Genomic DNA, 16,937 nt, shown 5'->3' on the forward strand with positions numbered 1-16,937 from the left:
TGTGTGTGCAGTTTTGAAAAAAGTCCAGTCGTATTTCAGCGTTCCAGTGTCAGCAACTGTGTATGCGTGTGTGTTTGGTGCCCCCGTGTCACTTTGTTTGCATATCTGGGTGTGTGTGTTTGGTGGAGGGTATTATAGTGTGTAATAGCCTATTAAGACCAGAGCTCCCTGCAGCTGATGTGTCAAACAACTGAGAATGTTGTTGGCTTACAAACACACACACACACACACACACACACACACACACACACACACACACACACACACGCACACACGCACACACACACACACACACACACACACACAAAACTTAAGTTGCTGTTACCAGCTGTTTGAAGGCTGTCAGGAGAGATGGCGACAGAGAGAAAGAGGGAGTGAAGAAAGACCAGTAGCTTCTCTACACTAAGTTACACAGGAGTAAATCAGTAGATCATGACAGAAAACTCCCAGCAGCATCTGTTTTGACCACAAAACATTATTAATCCCAAAGCTCCAAACACCACATGAATTCAACAATTTTGGCTTTAAAGATCACAACCTGCTCTTCACTTCCTAATTAAAGGTTTGTGACTGCATATACACACATATGTCATATCCATCAATCAAATGCCGTTTAGTTAATGCAGCTACAGTGACACAAACAAGTCAACACAACCATCTAGAGTCACACCAACCAAACCAATAAATAGTATCCGACAGGCATATAACAATAAAAATATGTACTTTAATAAATTCTGCAAAGTTTAGGGATTCAAATGAAGTAGGATAATACTACACTAACATCTGCCCAATTGAAGACATGAACACTCAAGAACAAATGCCTGCCAGCACCATCAAACTCTCACAAATATGGTCCCTGTCTGCTCAATGTCATTACACATCAGCCGTACAGATGTGTTTTTTGCCCTCTTTGTTTTTCAAGTCACACACAAACTCCCAAAGTTGTCTCAGAGGACTTTACCATCTGTATTGGTATAAAAAGAGCCACATGTTGAGTCCAGTGTAGTGAACATCGATGTATGTTGTATTGCGATTGGAGCACATGTTGCTTTAACCACTTCTCTCACAAGCAGCACACAGTCATTTGAATTCACTGGGTTTGACATGAGGCCCACTGAGATAACTAATGACACGTAAAAGAGTCATTACAAAGGTTTTCCTCTTTTTCTGGCTGAAACAGCACTTAATGCTGTTAGTGCCTGTGACAGCTAGAGGCTTCTTTCCTACTGACCAGCTGACACTCTCGTGCCTGAGCAGTGTCCAGTGTTTGATTGTCTGACGAGCATCTTTTCTAATTGCAATAAGTGTTTGCCTGCAGCAGGCCATTCACAGTAGAGGGAGGAGCAAAGGGTAACTGCATACAAGTGGTGGTATGATAGGCAGCAACATCTCATTGGGCATATGAGAAGAGAGTTAGTTTAGCAGCTTGTTGCTGCTTCTCAATGCACAAATCCAAACAAGAAAGTGTCACAACAGCAGCTTGAAGATCTGTTTCCCTGTCTTAAAATGGGAGGGTGGAATGGTGGTTTACTGGTTAGCACTGTTGCCTCACAGCAAGAAGGTTCCTGGTTTGAAACCCATCAGGGGCCTTTCTGTGTGGAGTTTGCATGTTCTCTGAGGTTGTTTGTCTCTATGTGGCCCTGTGATGGACTGGTGACCTGTCCAGGGTGTACCCCTGCCTTTCAACCAAAGAGAGCTGGGATAGGCTCCAGCAGATCTCTGTGACCGTGGTTAGGGATAAGGGGGTCTAGATGATGGATGGTTTGGCCACACTGAATGGTTGGGTACAAAACAAAGTTAAATCCCGTCTTTATTAGGTGTCTTACAAATGCCTAGACAGCAGTACGTATAATTAATTCTGATTCATTCATCAACAATCAATTATCACACGCTGTCAATGATCACAGCTCATCATTATCAGCTATCAACGGATATTCAATTGCAAACCCCCTGAAGTTCCAGAAAGATGAAAAATAATCAGACATAATCCTCCACCTTTAATTAAAAGTACAATCATTATTAAACTGATTACTTCATCGTGCCCCTCAACCACCTGATGCTTTTTTTGGCTAAAAACAGCAATTGTTAAAAATCAGCATCCAAATTCTTCATGTATTGTTATTACCGTCGCCATTACCCCCAACTGCTTCTGAAGTGGAACAATGATTAACAGCAATCACTGTCAACAGTATCAATAATACTGCCACTGGCGTTAAAAATCAGCCTCATTATCACCATTATCTGTGTACGTCCCTCCTGCTGAGAGCTACAACGGAGGCCATGTCATCATCTGGTTGCAGGGGGCTAGCAAACATAATCAGGCTTTCTTTCTGAATCCCTTTCTTCCTGTTCGTCTATTGTTTTACTTTTCACACAAGAAAAGGGGTGTGAACCTATTATTCTATTTTTCCAATTCAAAGTGGAGAAAATGACTTTTTTTATGGCAACAGATTAATGAAACCCCTCTTCCTTTTTCAGCGTCCTATGCACAAACCCACCTCCCTAAAGAAGTGGATTTCTAGCTGTCCAGCCTGCAGGGACCCCTGATATCAGCCCTTTGAAGCCAAATGAAATAGTGACTTCTAGCAAGGCTTCATTGCACTGTTGGACCTCAATAATCCTGAATGGGACCAAATCCTCACAGCCAGTTTCCAAAGTCAGGTGGCCAAAGTGGAGTCTCTTACACCAGCAGCTTATACCTTATAGATTTTAGAGTGTGCTGTTCCATGTGCTCACATACTGTCCATCTGCTAAATAATTAAAAGATCTACTCAGAAAATAACACTGGCTACAATGAAAGTCATTATGCCAGGACCACACTAATGTTATTCAAAACAGTAGTTCACTGATGTAGCTTTGCCGCTAACGTGGTCTTGGCTATGGTGGCGTGATGAACTCACTTCTCTCTAAGTCCACACATGACATCTACTTTTTATCTTTGTTGTCATCAGGCCCAGTTCGGCCACAACTGATGACATTTATCTGACTTATGCTTCCTCTGGTGCCATAAAAGAAAACGCCCTAACACTCGTAAGCAGAGTGAAATGTGTAAACTTGGAGGAGTTGACCTAATTAAACCCTTCAAGTTGCCTTCTGAAAAAAATCACCGTGTGTTGCTGTGCATGTACTCTTCATTTTCAGACATTTAGCAATATGGATTTATTTCAAGATGAATTAATGCATTTTGAGGAAAGTTGAACAAAAGTAGAATTTTCAGTCAAACTAAACAAACTCTTCAAACTGTAGGTCGGCAGGTAGAACAATGTCACAGCAGTGTTGCACTGCTGAAAGCAATCAAGCACAAACTACACTACTGTGATGTTTTCAACCCTGACTGTAGACTGCTGGTATAGAACTTTATTATTCACTGAATTTCTGAGTGCTACCACGGGCGTGCATAGTGTGTGTTTATTTGTACAACTAGTGTGTGTGTGTGTGTGTGTGTGTGTGTGTGTGTGTGTGTGTGTGTGTGTGTGTGTGTGTGTGTGTGAGAGACAGCTTGGGAGATGCTAATATTTGTTGTGGTTCTTTGGTCAGACACTTCTGAGGAGTTGTTTGGCATTCTGACTTCAGAGCAGCTCAGCAGACGTGGTGAGAATCAGTGCCAGAGAGGATACAAGAGGAGGAGGGGAGAAAGACTACATACAGCTGCATACGAAGCTAAAACACACACACACACACACACACACACACAGAGAGACAGCCATACACAATACACATTTCCTTGGCTGTAATGAGAAGCAACATGATGCAGGAGGGCATACTGATTATGCCAGTGATGCTTGGAGGTGTAACACTGGGTGAAGGGTGGGTGTGTGTGTGTGTGTGTGTGTAGTAACACTGCCTGGCAAAGACTGACAGCCTGTGTAATGATTCTCATTCACCTGAACACTGGTACACATTAGTGAATGGAAATAGGGTTGTGGGGTGAGTTTGTGCTTATGTGTGTGTGTGTGTGTGTGTGTGTGTGTGTGTGTGTGTGTGTGTGTGTGTGTGTGTGTGTGTGTGTGTGTGTGTGCGAGAGAGAGCAAAGAAGAACAAGAGATAGCAAGAGCAGGTGAAGGGAGTGAGGGGAGAAGATACGAGGAGAAGAAGGGAAAGAGGTGGGACAGTGACAGATCCAAGTAAATATAATGAATAGATTCGGTTCATGAAGGAAAATCATTGAGACAAAGATGAGAGATCAAGATGGAGGGAAGAAGAAAGAGACCAGACAGTGGAGAGAGGGAAAGGAAAAGAAAAGGGGGAGAAACACAGAACAGACAGAAAAGCTAAGAGATTCTGAGCTGAGCAGGAGCCTGATGACGTGTTCAGATTTTCACCCTGACTGCTGAAGTATTTAAGCAATTTTACAGTTAGTGCTAAAACTCCAAAAACAACAATCCACTGACTCTGTGGACATTTGCTGTAGCTGGTTGCTGGTCAGCAGGTCTCGCTTGTTTTTCCAGCTTCTTCTAGTTTCTGTGCGTTGAGTTCTGCAGTTGTGGGATTTTTCTGAGAAACTAAAACCTTTTGTTAGTTTAGTGCTACCAAAAGTTAAACTATTCTCTTACCACTAAAATGCAGCCTGTGTTTACTCCGAACACAACTTCATGAGCTGTTTTGTGCAGCCTGTGATTTTTTTAAATTAAGTTTACTTAATAAACTTTTTTTAAGTTTAAGTTTTTAGGTTTTCTATCAGCCCACCCTGAGGCCAGCAAAAGTACATTAGCAGCTGAACACGTGTGCATTAGAAGATACTGTACTGGGAGGGTGTTATTGGCTGAAGCTTAGAGAAGGCGACGGGAATCAAAATTCTCCAGAATTAAATGACTTAAAGACATTAAAACGATAGACTGCTTGTCTGAGAGAAAAATATTCTGATCAATAAAGAAAAACTTTGATTTTTCCGAGGTTTATTGTGCAGTATTCCCACTGATGGAGAAGAGAAGCACTATGAAGAAATCAATGAGAAAATCAATGATCATTACACATGCGCAGGTTAGACAGACTGTTTCTGAATGTTATATTAAATAAAACCAATTTTCACTTCAGACTCCATGTTATTATTTGTGCACAGCTCCGGAGTAAAGAAAACAAAGTGGTGACTTCGTCTGAATCCTAATGAAAGTAAGGAAGCACATCAAGTGATATTTGAAAACCTTTTAAATGATAAAACTAAAGATATGGACACACTACATCACACAGATAGTGGCTAACACAAATAATGCTAAATGCTTTGGTTTGAAATTATTGACAACTTCATAAAAACATTGTTTAAATATTTACGTTGCACTGAGCTTCTTTGTCTAACTTAACTAATGCCTTCAACCTTTAACACTGCATTTTTCTAGCAACCAGCATCAGGCAGTGTGACAGCCTTCATTAGGAACCAGTGTGAAGGACTGGACATGCTAGCATTTAAATCTGTGAAATGCTATGATGAAATAAATTTATTCCAACCGCAAACAAAGATGACAAGCACATGGCCACATGGACGTCTTCTTCCTTAACATAATTCTTCTAGAAAATACACAGACCTGCACATAAAGGCACATACCCTGGCTCTGCACCTATCTAAACGCTTGCCGGTAAATCAGTTTATTTTGAAGGCATGCCTCTTTTGAATTATAAATGGCCATATGCAAAGTTTGTTTTAAGATGTGAGGGCTAAAAAAGGAGAAGTGACGAGTGGGGTAAGAAGGAGAGGGAGGAGGAAAAAGAAGCCGACAGATGCCTGTGATTAGGAAACACTACTACAGTTTCCCTCAACTCATAAACTGTCAGAGGTAATCATACAGGATGAATGGGTGATAGAGAGGAGAGGAGAGGAAGAAAAGAAAGGTGAGAGTAAAAAGAAGGAGAATGGTAAGACATGGATTTGGAATAAAGTAAAAATTTAAATTTCAAGTGAAGAGGAAAGTTGAGGCGACAAGAGATGGTATAATGAGAGAAGACGGCGGTTGAACAGGAGGGACGAGATAATCAGAACAGGGAGAGAAGAGGGAGCAAATGAAAAGTATAAAAGAAGAGCAGGGAGGTGCGACCACTGAGAAAAGAGGTAGACAAGGGAGAAGGAAAGATAACATTGCAAATGACAGAAGGGCACAGGATTTAAAAGGGCTGGGAAGATAGAAAGGAGAAAAGGAAGATATCAAAGTACAGAAAGAAGTAGAGAAAGAAGTTGGAAGTGGAAGTGAGGAGACAGGATGGGAGTAGCAGAGGCGAAGGGCTGAGGAAGAGACAGGAGGCTGGAAGATTAACATTTATTCAGTGTGCTGAAGGGATTTCAAAGATGGCATCAACCGTTTGTGTTTGGCAGATGGCCGGAGTGTGTTAACACTTCAACTCATATCAGCTCTTTCCAAACTGAACCAGAAAGGGGGGGGGGGGGGGGGGGGGGGAGAGTGTGAGAAGAAGAAAAAAAAAAAAAGCGTGTCACATAAAGTCAAATGTCCTCACAGGGATAGAATAATGATGGCTACATCTGAGGGGATTTTTAGGCTCAGTCTCAAAAGTCTCACAAAGCCAGGCCACAAATTTAGCTCCCATTGTAATCTGCCAAGGCTCAATGAGAATTTGCTTGGGTTAGAGGTGTTGTCACTGCATAGAGACTAAAATGACTTTCCATGCAATTGGATCAGACTCTAACCAGTATCCAAAACGTGATCTGAACCTCTTCTTTTGTGACACTTAAACATGAACTCTTCCCGCTGCCAATCAGGGAGATGACAGGCTGGAAAACCCTGTTCAGAAAACATCAGATATGTCTCTGACTAACGTTAGTTACTGAGTCAGTTCCAGGTGGCGAACAGGTCACAAAGCCTCATTTAGCAGACTACGACAAGTGTTGCAAAGGAGTTTCAAGACGCAGTGAATCACATCATCATCACTCTTTACTGATCAGGTCAGGCATCGAACCAACCGTGGGGCTGAGGCCCTGTGGAACTTCCACTTATCACAATTATCCTGATGAATTCTGTTTTCTGTAAATTTATAATGTCTGTAACAGCAGTCAAGTGATATTATCTCATGGAATATACAGCCTCATTAAATATCTAACCCTAATCTGCATTCAGCTTACAGCCGTCATCTTTTGTCAAGTACAGCATTTGGCAAATACTGCAAATCAAAAGTGTTATACAATAAAACTTTCAACAGTTTAAACTACCGGTAATAACAAGCGAGCAACATATCATAAGAGGATGGAGTCCTTTATGCAGAGCTGGTTTCTTTGTAAGAGAAAACATATCCTCTTATGTGACAAATTGTTTTGAGACTGCTGCTCTGAGGCTCCAAAAAAAGAAGACAAATCCCATGTCATAAAAGGTGAAATAAAGTTCAGCCTGACAGGAGAAAAAAGACAGAAGAACCTTTCATCCATATTTAAAGTTTTTAGCCTCAGCCAGTCTGTCTCTAATAAAGACAACACACCAAGTCGATTCCCCCGGGGGCCATTAAAAAAATTTTCTCAGGAAAATGAGCCTTTGTACAATTACAGCAAGCAAGATGGACAGTTTCCATTACCAGGCCCTTGTAATTAAAGGATTTGTACTAATAGCAAATTTATCATAATTCCTGTTGGCTATCAAGTCTTTGACAGGCAATTTCATTTCAGCGCAATGTTTCATTTTAAAGCCTTCAGGTTAGTGCAAGACTTTGCCTTGACATCTAAACCTTCATAATGAGACGTGTACACGTGCATGGGTCTTTGCATGCAAACACACACACACACACACGCACATTCTACAATGGACAATTTAGGCACACAAGCTCAGTTTTCCAGATCATACCAGTCATGTATGTGGGTCTAAAGGCACACACACACACACACACAAATACACAAACAGACCTCTACACCTGTACTCCTGCTCAACTCTATAAAGGCTGAAAGGTTTTCAGTCTAGGAATCAATCTGTTTCTCTCCTCTCTCCATCCTAACAAAGGCCAGAGGTAGCCCTCTACAGGTTAACAAGCACACACACTATACCTCAACAAAACATACAATCACAGATTATTAGTGCAAAAAAATCATAGCAAACACTTGACATACTACAAAATGCCACAGTCTAATGGCTATATGCAGTACATGCCTCACTCTGCACATCATTACAGCAGTGTGTCTGTGCTCCACAGTGAAGATGCATTTTGACAAAAGTCTCTCTGAATGAAATACAGGCTGCAGGCTTTGATCATCAGGACATCAAGATTTAAATGAATCCCCCTGCAAACTTATGGTAGTTTCCTGCATGTGACTCACAGAAGCTGAGGAAACGTGTTTGGATGAACACATTGTTTTGCATGATTTAATCAATTGCACTGTCAGAGGTAGTGACAATGTGAAATGTTAGCTGTTATAACCCTGACTGATTCATCTACCAAAACCAATTTATGCTGACAGCTGGCTGGTTACTTCCAGCAGTACGAACAACGAGGAGGGAGTCGGGCAGTGACTTGTGGAAGGACACTTCAGCAGGAGAGATGATTTCCAGCACAAGGGGTTTGGACCCGTGTCCTCGACAAGGAAGGTATCGGTGCTTAGGATATTTTATTGAAGCAAGGGAAAAACCCCTACACAGTTTGTATGAAGTAGTCAGGGCCGATGTGTTTTACATATTTTAAACTTTGGAGAATGTGTGTGTGTGTTTGGAGCAAATCCAAAATGCTTCTTGACACATCACATTAAAACAGTGATGGAAGTACACAGATCCTTTACTTAAGTAGAAGTAGAACATTAGGAATGTAAAAATCCTCTGTTCCTAATAAATGTCCCGCATTCAAATATTACTGCAGTAAAAGTACAAAAGTATCAGCATCAAAATGTACTTGAAGCTGCAAAAGAAAAGAAAGACATTCTCCAGAGTATAAGACATGACAGGTTCAGTGAAGGAATTTATTTAACCTAGTAGGTAACCCATGAAAACCAGACACGAAAAACAAAACATATCAAGCTAAACCAATCAGGCTGGAAAATTAATGGTGAAACGTTTCAAACCATCCAGCTCTCTCCAAACGAATCGATCCAACCCAACAACAGCAAATGTAAAAGACTTGATATACATCATACCGAACCAAATCACACAAAAACTAAACCTGTAGGATGAGTCTCTTTACGTCATTGCAGTACTCACAAGCGATGATGTTGCCATAGCGATTCTTGTTGCGGTTCTCGTCCTTCTTGGCTGCTTCCCAGGGCGCCGTCTGTCCCTCTGCCAGGGCCTGAACATACACATTTACACACACACACACACACACACACACACACACACACACAAAAGGTTTCATATTGGGGTATGAACACAGAAATATGCATGCACATATGGCCTGATGCCCAGAGCTTGTACACTGACACATGGGCAGGCAGAAGATGATGAACAGATGAACAGTAACATGAATATTAATGAAAAGCCAATCAACTGATTGAGTTTGCAACAGACCAGAGTATTTATGACGTGGGCCACTGAGAATATTATGATTGTAACACAACAGGACTGAATACCATGATGATGGCAACCCTTTCAGACAGGTGACTTATTATTCAGCTATTAAAAATAAAATAACCTAATAAAAATCAAAGATGCAGGCGTAGCTGTTTCCTATTGAAATTCATGATGTAAATTATTTATACAAAAATGATTTTCATTTTAAGGAAGTTGTTTATCTTCTCATTTTCATTGTAATAATCTATTGCTTTTTATAAGTGGTGGTTTTTCACTGTACAGTTGCTCATAATTCGGAACAAAGGAGTTATGGTTAGAAATTTTCTAAGAAAGAAATACCAGTTCCAACCAGGTCAGTTCGTTGGCCAGGTAAACTGTCCACCAGATTTTTTTGCCATATCTGGGTTATTTTACTCATCAACAGGCAGGGTGAAAAAACATTACCTCTTTCAAACTTTATTGGCAGAGAAAATGCATTCCACTTCCTACACCGAATTAAAAAGCAACTGGCAGCAATAAGTAATTTAACAATGAATGGGACAAAATATATTCCTGGATGTCTGCAATGAGATTGTGCAGGTGAGCACGGCAGGAGACGAAAAAGTTTTTAGTTCATTGTTGTGTTGGTCTGGTCTGAAAGGGAATAATGTGCCAGTCCTTTGTACAGGGAGAGAAGACAGATTGTTCTTGCTCCCTGCTGTGATGTTGGCCTGTGTGACAAGCCCTACAAACACAGCAAGGACAAAATGTGTATGTTAGAGGGTGTTCACATGTGTATGTGTGTGTGTGTGTTTGTGTGATGAAAACACACAAACACACACACACACAGAGCATATTTGCCTAGATACACTTTTGTCTGCAGATAATTGTGATTACCGGATCATTTTAATGCATGACCTATATGTGTGTGAGAGTGTGTAAGATCACACTCAAGCTTGTGCTAAGCAAGTAAACCCCAACTCTCAAAGGTCGCCATATGGACACTTAACTATTTTATAAAAAAATATAACACACTGACACACACACACACACACAAAGTCATTTGCCCTATGGGATGAGTGAATAGTCCTTTTTGAGTCCATTAAGAGCTTAAGACCAGACAACAGCTTTCACTTTCAGACACTGATATGACCTACATACACACACACACACACACACACACACACACACACACACACACACACACACACACACACACACACACACACACGCACACAAATGCTTTGTGACAGAAAAACAGACATTGAAACTTACTGCTCAGTCAAGCAGAAAATGAATTCTTTTATAGTGGCATATGGGTCTATTGTGTGGATTTTCTGCACTGTATCTGTGAATATTCTCTGTTGCATACATTGATTTTACAAGTAGGCTAAAATCTGATTTGGACACAAAATTCATTATTTTGAAAGTGTGAGGAAAGAGGGATCCGTAGGAAGACTAGGCATGTATCTATATATGTGTGGGGAGTCACATTTGCATAAGGTGTGGGTTGTTTGCCCTTTCTTAACTTAAAAAAAAAAGAGCCGTGTTAATCAAACTCATCTCATCTGAATTTCATGATTTTAGGATAATTAATATTCTATCTGAACACACAGAGTGGGGTGCGTGGAGAGAGGATGAGAAACACACAAACACACATGTTCCTCTGTTATACTAGTGAGTAGGTGCTTCAGGTTTCTCTGTTTTGCTTTTTGTCATTTTGTTGTTTGTTCAAACCACCAAAACAGCGCTATTAAAAGTAGACGTGTAGTATGGAGGACTATGTTGAAATTATTACATCTTATAAAATCATTACTATCACCTAAGTATGGACTAACTGTAACAAACAAACAGTTTTAATTGTATAAACTTTCATAGGCATCAACGATGAAAAAAGACTATTTTGTCATTGAGATGCAGTATGTTTGTGATATCAGCATTAAGGCTCATTGTGTGATATTTAGCACGCTCTATTAGCAGGAATGGATTATGGTATTTTAAAATATGTTGTCATGAGTTTAATCTTAGAAGGACACCTTTAAATCAACATAGGGCATCATGCCTGGAAATGGGTAGTTGGGGTGTGAGGGGTGCTCTGAAAGTTGCATTCTGCAGTCTGACTACTAGATACTGCTAAATCTTTCACATTTTACACACTGCACCTTTAAAGCCACTGGGCTGTGTTTGCACTAGGTTGTGGTGGCACAAATTAAGCTTTTTTTTTTTTCAAACTCTGCACGGCTCGTTTTTCTGCCATGACATGTCACAAAGTCACTCTGTGTAGAGAGCAAATCCAAATCCAGAGCACCTGGTGGATTGTCTCATTCTATTTCATATCATGCTGCAGCAGATAAATAAATATAATCTGTTCCACAAGGTTTAAACACATCTATGCAAAGATCTATTAAATGATCAAAACTAGGAATATGTTGTGACAATTTTAAATCTGAGAGTAAACTTAAAAAGTGATTGGATTGCTGCACCACGTAATCAGTGTAACCGCACCTGTGCTCCTTACAAAACCTTGGCATTCTGGAGGCAGCTCTCAGCTGTTTTGTTCATTGCTGGCATGTAAGCCAATAGAAAGCAGCAGGAGGAGGAGTCTTTCAGCGTGTATTCACACCTGTGGTCCGTTTGCTTTGTTCCCAATCAGGAGGCTAAAAACACACATTGGTGCATTTTTTTCCTTTTGCGTCGGTCCAAAGTTAGAAACAAATGTCATGTGCGAACCAACTGTTCTCTCATTGGTCAGAAATCTTACTTCTTCTTCTTTTGTTTTGGTTGACGGTGGGCAACCAGGTGCATTACTGCCCCCTCTGCTGGAGTGTGAACCACAGTTATGAGTCTGTTGTCTTGGTTGATGTGTCGATTATGTTCACGCTGCAAACTGCCCAGGTGTGAATACAGCCCAGGGAACATCCGATGACTCTTTATTACAAATATTAAGGGCACAAAATTTCATCTTTCATTTACTGGGGCAGGTAGTAGCCTATGAAAACGAAAATGAAAATGAAGATTTAAGTTCTGGGAAAAAGTGAAGTCATTTTCTCCAACCTCCACATCTGCAGCATTTCCATGACAAAAGGACCTGCAGGTGTGAATGGCTGTCTCTAATTCTGCCAAGGCAAACTGGCACTTTCTGCCATGTCATATATTTCCCTGACTTTTAAATCAACCACGCATCAATCTGAAGAAATGCAAACACGTTATTAACCCACTACTGACACCACAATAAAATCACTGACAACCAAACAATGACATACTGTCTGCACGACTTCATTAAGATCCCGTAAGCTATTGCTGCTTCTGGTATTACAAGAAAAAGCTCAATACTTATAAGAAATGTAGAAAAAGTAGAAAAATCAGTACAGGAGGGTGTTGATGAGATGGGTGAGAGGCTGCTGGACCAATTGTGCCGTCAATATGAGCACTCCAGCTGGATGTTGAAAACTGCTGATCTGACACTAAACCACACGTAAATTTAATTACACTGACAGTAAAATAATCAACAATAGGACATTGGGCAGCTGAACCAGTCCCTCTCATACAGCAAACAGTGCAGCAGTGTAAATTTAAACAAAAATGCAGATGCGAAAGCATAAAACCATGACAAACCAAGTCTTTTACTTCACTTGGGTATCACTGAAACAGGAAAAATAAAAGAGACCATCCAGAAGAAACATAGTTTATGTCAAATTATTAAGTTTTTACACATTTTACTTCTGAAAACTGGCCTAATAAACCAGAATTGGTCAAAACGGAATTGGTGAACGGAACGTGCAGGGTGGTTAACTTGACCAGATAGATAGGCTCCAAACAACATGGACTATCCCTTTAAATTTGAAAGGTGTAATCCCACTGGGGAGCAACGTGTTGACATTATGACTGCAGCTGGTGTTAATGGGCATCAGGTCTGGAAGTCACATCACACAGAGAGAGACAGACTAGAAGACACCACATGAACACTTCACCACAGGAGTGTTGTACCATATTCTATCCTGACTGGAAAAAAACACACAAGCGAACAGGAGCAGGGCACTTAGAGCTTTCAAACAACACAACATTTGTCAAGGTTGTTTAAAAGACTTGAGCCCAGTACACCTCCCATGGTTGGGATGGTGTATTTTAACAGGTTAAAGCTCCATTCTCTGTCTCCCTCATTTACACACAAACACACACACTGGCGAATAAATCACATTTGCTCTCCCCTGAAATGTATCATGGGTATAAACCAAAATGACAGGAAACAAATGAAAATATAATGTACAGCATCACGGAGGGAAAATTTTCAACGCGCATGCAGAGTGGGAAATAGAAAATTTTCATTCTTATGAATGTGGGAGGGAAAAGGCAGAAGGGAGAAAACAACTTTTTCTTGTGTCTTTTCCAAGATGCATTTTCTCTGGCAGAGACAGAGAATGAAAGGAGAAGGAGAAAGAGGAAGAAAGGAGGAAGAAAGGTCAGGTAGAAGAATATATGAATGATAAGGCGCTCATGGTAGAGTGCCCATGACAAAGAACGATTGTAAAAATGTCTGAATGTGATAAACTGTGCTCTAAACAAAGAGTTAACCCAGGCAGAGACAGACAGAGAAAACAGTCCAGACTTAGAGAAGGGGGTTGGTGACAATAAAAATAAAGGCTGAAAAAACCTGAGAAATTGACTGGGAGGAACAGAAAGAGAAAGTAAGGAAGACAGAGTAAAACACTATGGAGGGAACTAAAAGGATGAAAAGGAAAAGAAGAGGGTAGGAATGAGGACATTTGTAAAAAGTGAGAAAAAAAAAGAGGTTGCGGCGATGTATAAAAATGGTGACGATATTAGCAGAAGAATAAAACAATAAACCAAGAAAGAAAAACAGTGCGAATGAAACTAAGAGACAAAGTTTGTTTTACTGTCTGTCTGCTGATTTTCCAATTATCAATATTGATGAGGTTAAGATTTAATAATTGATGAGTTGTCCTTCCTCATAAAACCAAATTCAATACACACACACACACACACACACACACACAAACCTCTTTCCATTATTCATTGGGACATTACATTACATCGACTTACACTCATTTCCTAGACACTTGCCCTAACCTTAACCATAACTACTCCCTGCTTAGCTTAACCCTCACCCTAACCCTAACCTAACCCCAACCTCAAGCCAAGTCACATCTTTAAAATTCAGTGTTTTACACGGTGGAGACCTGGATTTTGTCCTCACAATGTAACAACGAGAAGACGTATGGATGCCGCGTTTGCAAAATAAAGGAATCTAATTACCAAGCTATATACTGCTGCAGATGCAAGCCTTATTTATTTTATTTGAACATACTTTATTGAACCATACATTGTAAACTACCACCTATGCCCCAAGAAACACTCAAAGAGAGACATTTAAATATTTCCAGTTTTCATTTTTAAATATTTCCTCATGCGACTTGTGATACGCTGGTTGGATGCAAAACCGCATCAAGGCTCTTAGCAGTTTAGACACGTTTCTCCTTTCACTCTACCAACCAATTTATTATGGTGTAGTTATTATACATTTTAAGTCAAGATTTATGTTGACTTCCTAAACTTTAAGACAGACCTGCCAAATACCATTCAAGGTCCCGAGGGCAGATACACCCCAGACATGGCACCAGTCTTTGCTTTACCCATGTTTTTATTATAAAGGACAACCCTTTCCTCTCTGACTCACTGCTTTACCAGCAGTTACATTTATACTTTCTGGGGTCACAGGGAGATTTTATTACAGCTATTATTGGGGTGCTATAGCTGCAGACCTCTGCCTTTCTCACTAATAGCTGCTTGTAACAGTGCTAGTCTAGATTGATGCCTGGGTTACTGTTTCTTTCACATTATAGACCTCTTTCTGTGTGTGTGTGTGTGTGTGTGTATTCACCTCATATTCCTCCTTAAAACCATAGCCCTGCCCACATTTCATCTGGGTGATGTGTTGGAGGAGGTCAGCAACTCGAATAGCCGGCCGAAAGTGTCCGGCCTGGAACTGACCTGCAGGAACAGAAAGATTTTACAGAGAAAGAGAGGGCAGAAGGTGAACATGTGCACAGGAGGGCAGATACTGTAAATATGTAGGAGGCACAGTGGGTGGATAGAACGATAAATGGAGTAATCTTGAAATTATTATACACAAGGTCAGGTCTAATCAGGCTTCGCATGGTGTTAAATAAGCCAAACAACAACCTGACAATACTTTGAATGAATACGTCCGTTAATGTCGCACAGCAATTGTGGAAAAATGTGAACTGATCTTAACTGGAGTAACTGCTGAACATGGCACTTTTCTAAACAAAATGAGACAATTTCAAACAATTTCAGTTCCATGTTTAGCCATTTTCACTGTTTTTTTTTTTTTACTGTCAGCTGGTTTACAGTGCTTGATCCTACTATTGATGTGAATTGGAATAGAAAAAAAAAGCACTTAGGGTAAGCAGTTCTTGCAGGAGCTCCACAGCAGTGTACTGGTCTGAAAGTGCCTTAACAACACAACTTAACAAAGCGAATGACTGACCGCCCAAGTCCAGTGCACTTACCGCTTTGGTAGGAGAGCTCCACAGACTCACAGCCCCCGTAGGGAAAACTCTGGAGGGTCAGAGAAGGCTGAGCGAGCGATGGCTGGCTACTGTCTGTTAATGGAGAGAGGAGACAGAAATATGTTACCTTGACAACAGATGTCTTCTATGACAATCACACACCCACTGAGGAGACACACACACACCGCTGATACCTCTGCACCGTATGGACACACAGGTGAGTGTCGATTGGCCACTGGACACAAGGGATGAATCGAATTAGTCTCCTAACACCCTGAGCCTGAACTGGTGAGCGTGAGGCTAAGACAGTTAATTGGAATATCCTCCTCCAATTAAAGAACAGACTGATTGGATGAATACATGGGCCCCATTAGTCAGCACAGATAAAGCACAGATGGAAGGTTTGGAGGACAGAGGTACTGATGAAGTACAGCACATGCCAAGAGACGCTACAGCAAACTAGATAAAGAGCAGACTTTTGCTGTGGAAGGCGTTTATCAAATCTTAAAGCTGCTATATGTACACTGACGCTGTATAAGAGGAGGAAGAAGACGGGGATCCCGCTGTGATTATTTGTAGGTTTATTTATTTCCTTCTTTTTTTTCATTATCTCCACCCGTTGTGCAGGCAAGCAAGTAAAACTGAATGTTTCTGAAGCAAATTCAAAATGTCCTCATGAAAACAAAAGCATAAAAACCACACTAAGAGAAAGTGAAATGGGTGAAATCCAAGACAACAATTTAAAAAAGGGATTAAATAGCATGGAATGAAAGAGCATAGAAGAAAATAAATGACTTTTCAAGAGCTGGAAGAACTGGTGTTAGATTATTAAACAGATGGGAAATCTCACATAGTTCATACTGTTGTCTTCTTATTGTGGTTTTAATAAATAAAACGTCTTTTTGTGCTATGGCTATATGGCTTCAGGCAAACTGAAATAAGAGTGTATGTCTGTGTCTCAGAGCAAAAAAGAAAAAACATGTTTTCT

General features: G+C 40.6%; 1 protein-coding gene across 1 annotated transcript in view; it reads right to left on the reverse strand.

Annotated features, from left to right (window-relative positions):
• The window catches only part of ptprt (protein tyrosine phosphatase receptor type T), a 266,980-nt gene that overhangs the window by 29,679 nt on the left and 220,364 nt on the right, over window positions 1–16,937 (reverse strand). Inside the window, exons 23-25 of the mRNA XM_026307430.1 lie at window positions 15,950–16,042; window positions 15,298–15,407; window positions 9,111–9,198 (exon numbers count right to left, since the gene is read on the reverse strand). Of these exons, the coding sequence (XP_026163215.1) occupies window positions 9,111–9,198; window positions 15,298–15,407; window positions 15,950–16,042 (291 nt within the window). The remainder of the gene's footprint in view (window positions 1–9,110; window positions 9,199–15,297; window positions 15,408–15,949; window positions 16,043–16,937) is intronic.

The sequence above is a fragment of the Mastacembelus armatus genome, chromosome 5 (assembly GCF_900324485.2).
Source record: "Mastacembelus armatus chromosome 5, fMasArm1.2, whole genome shotgun sequence".
Classification (NCBI taxonomy): domain Eukaryota; kingdom Metazoa; phylum Chordata; class Actinopteri; order Synbranchiformes; family Mastacembelidae; genus Mastacembelus; species Mastacembelus armatus.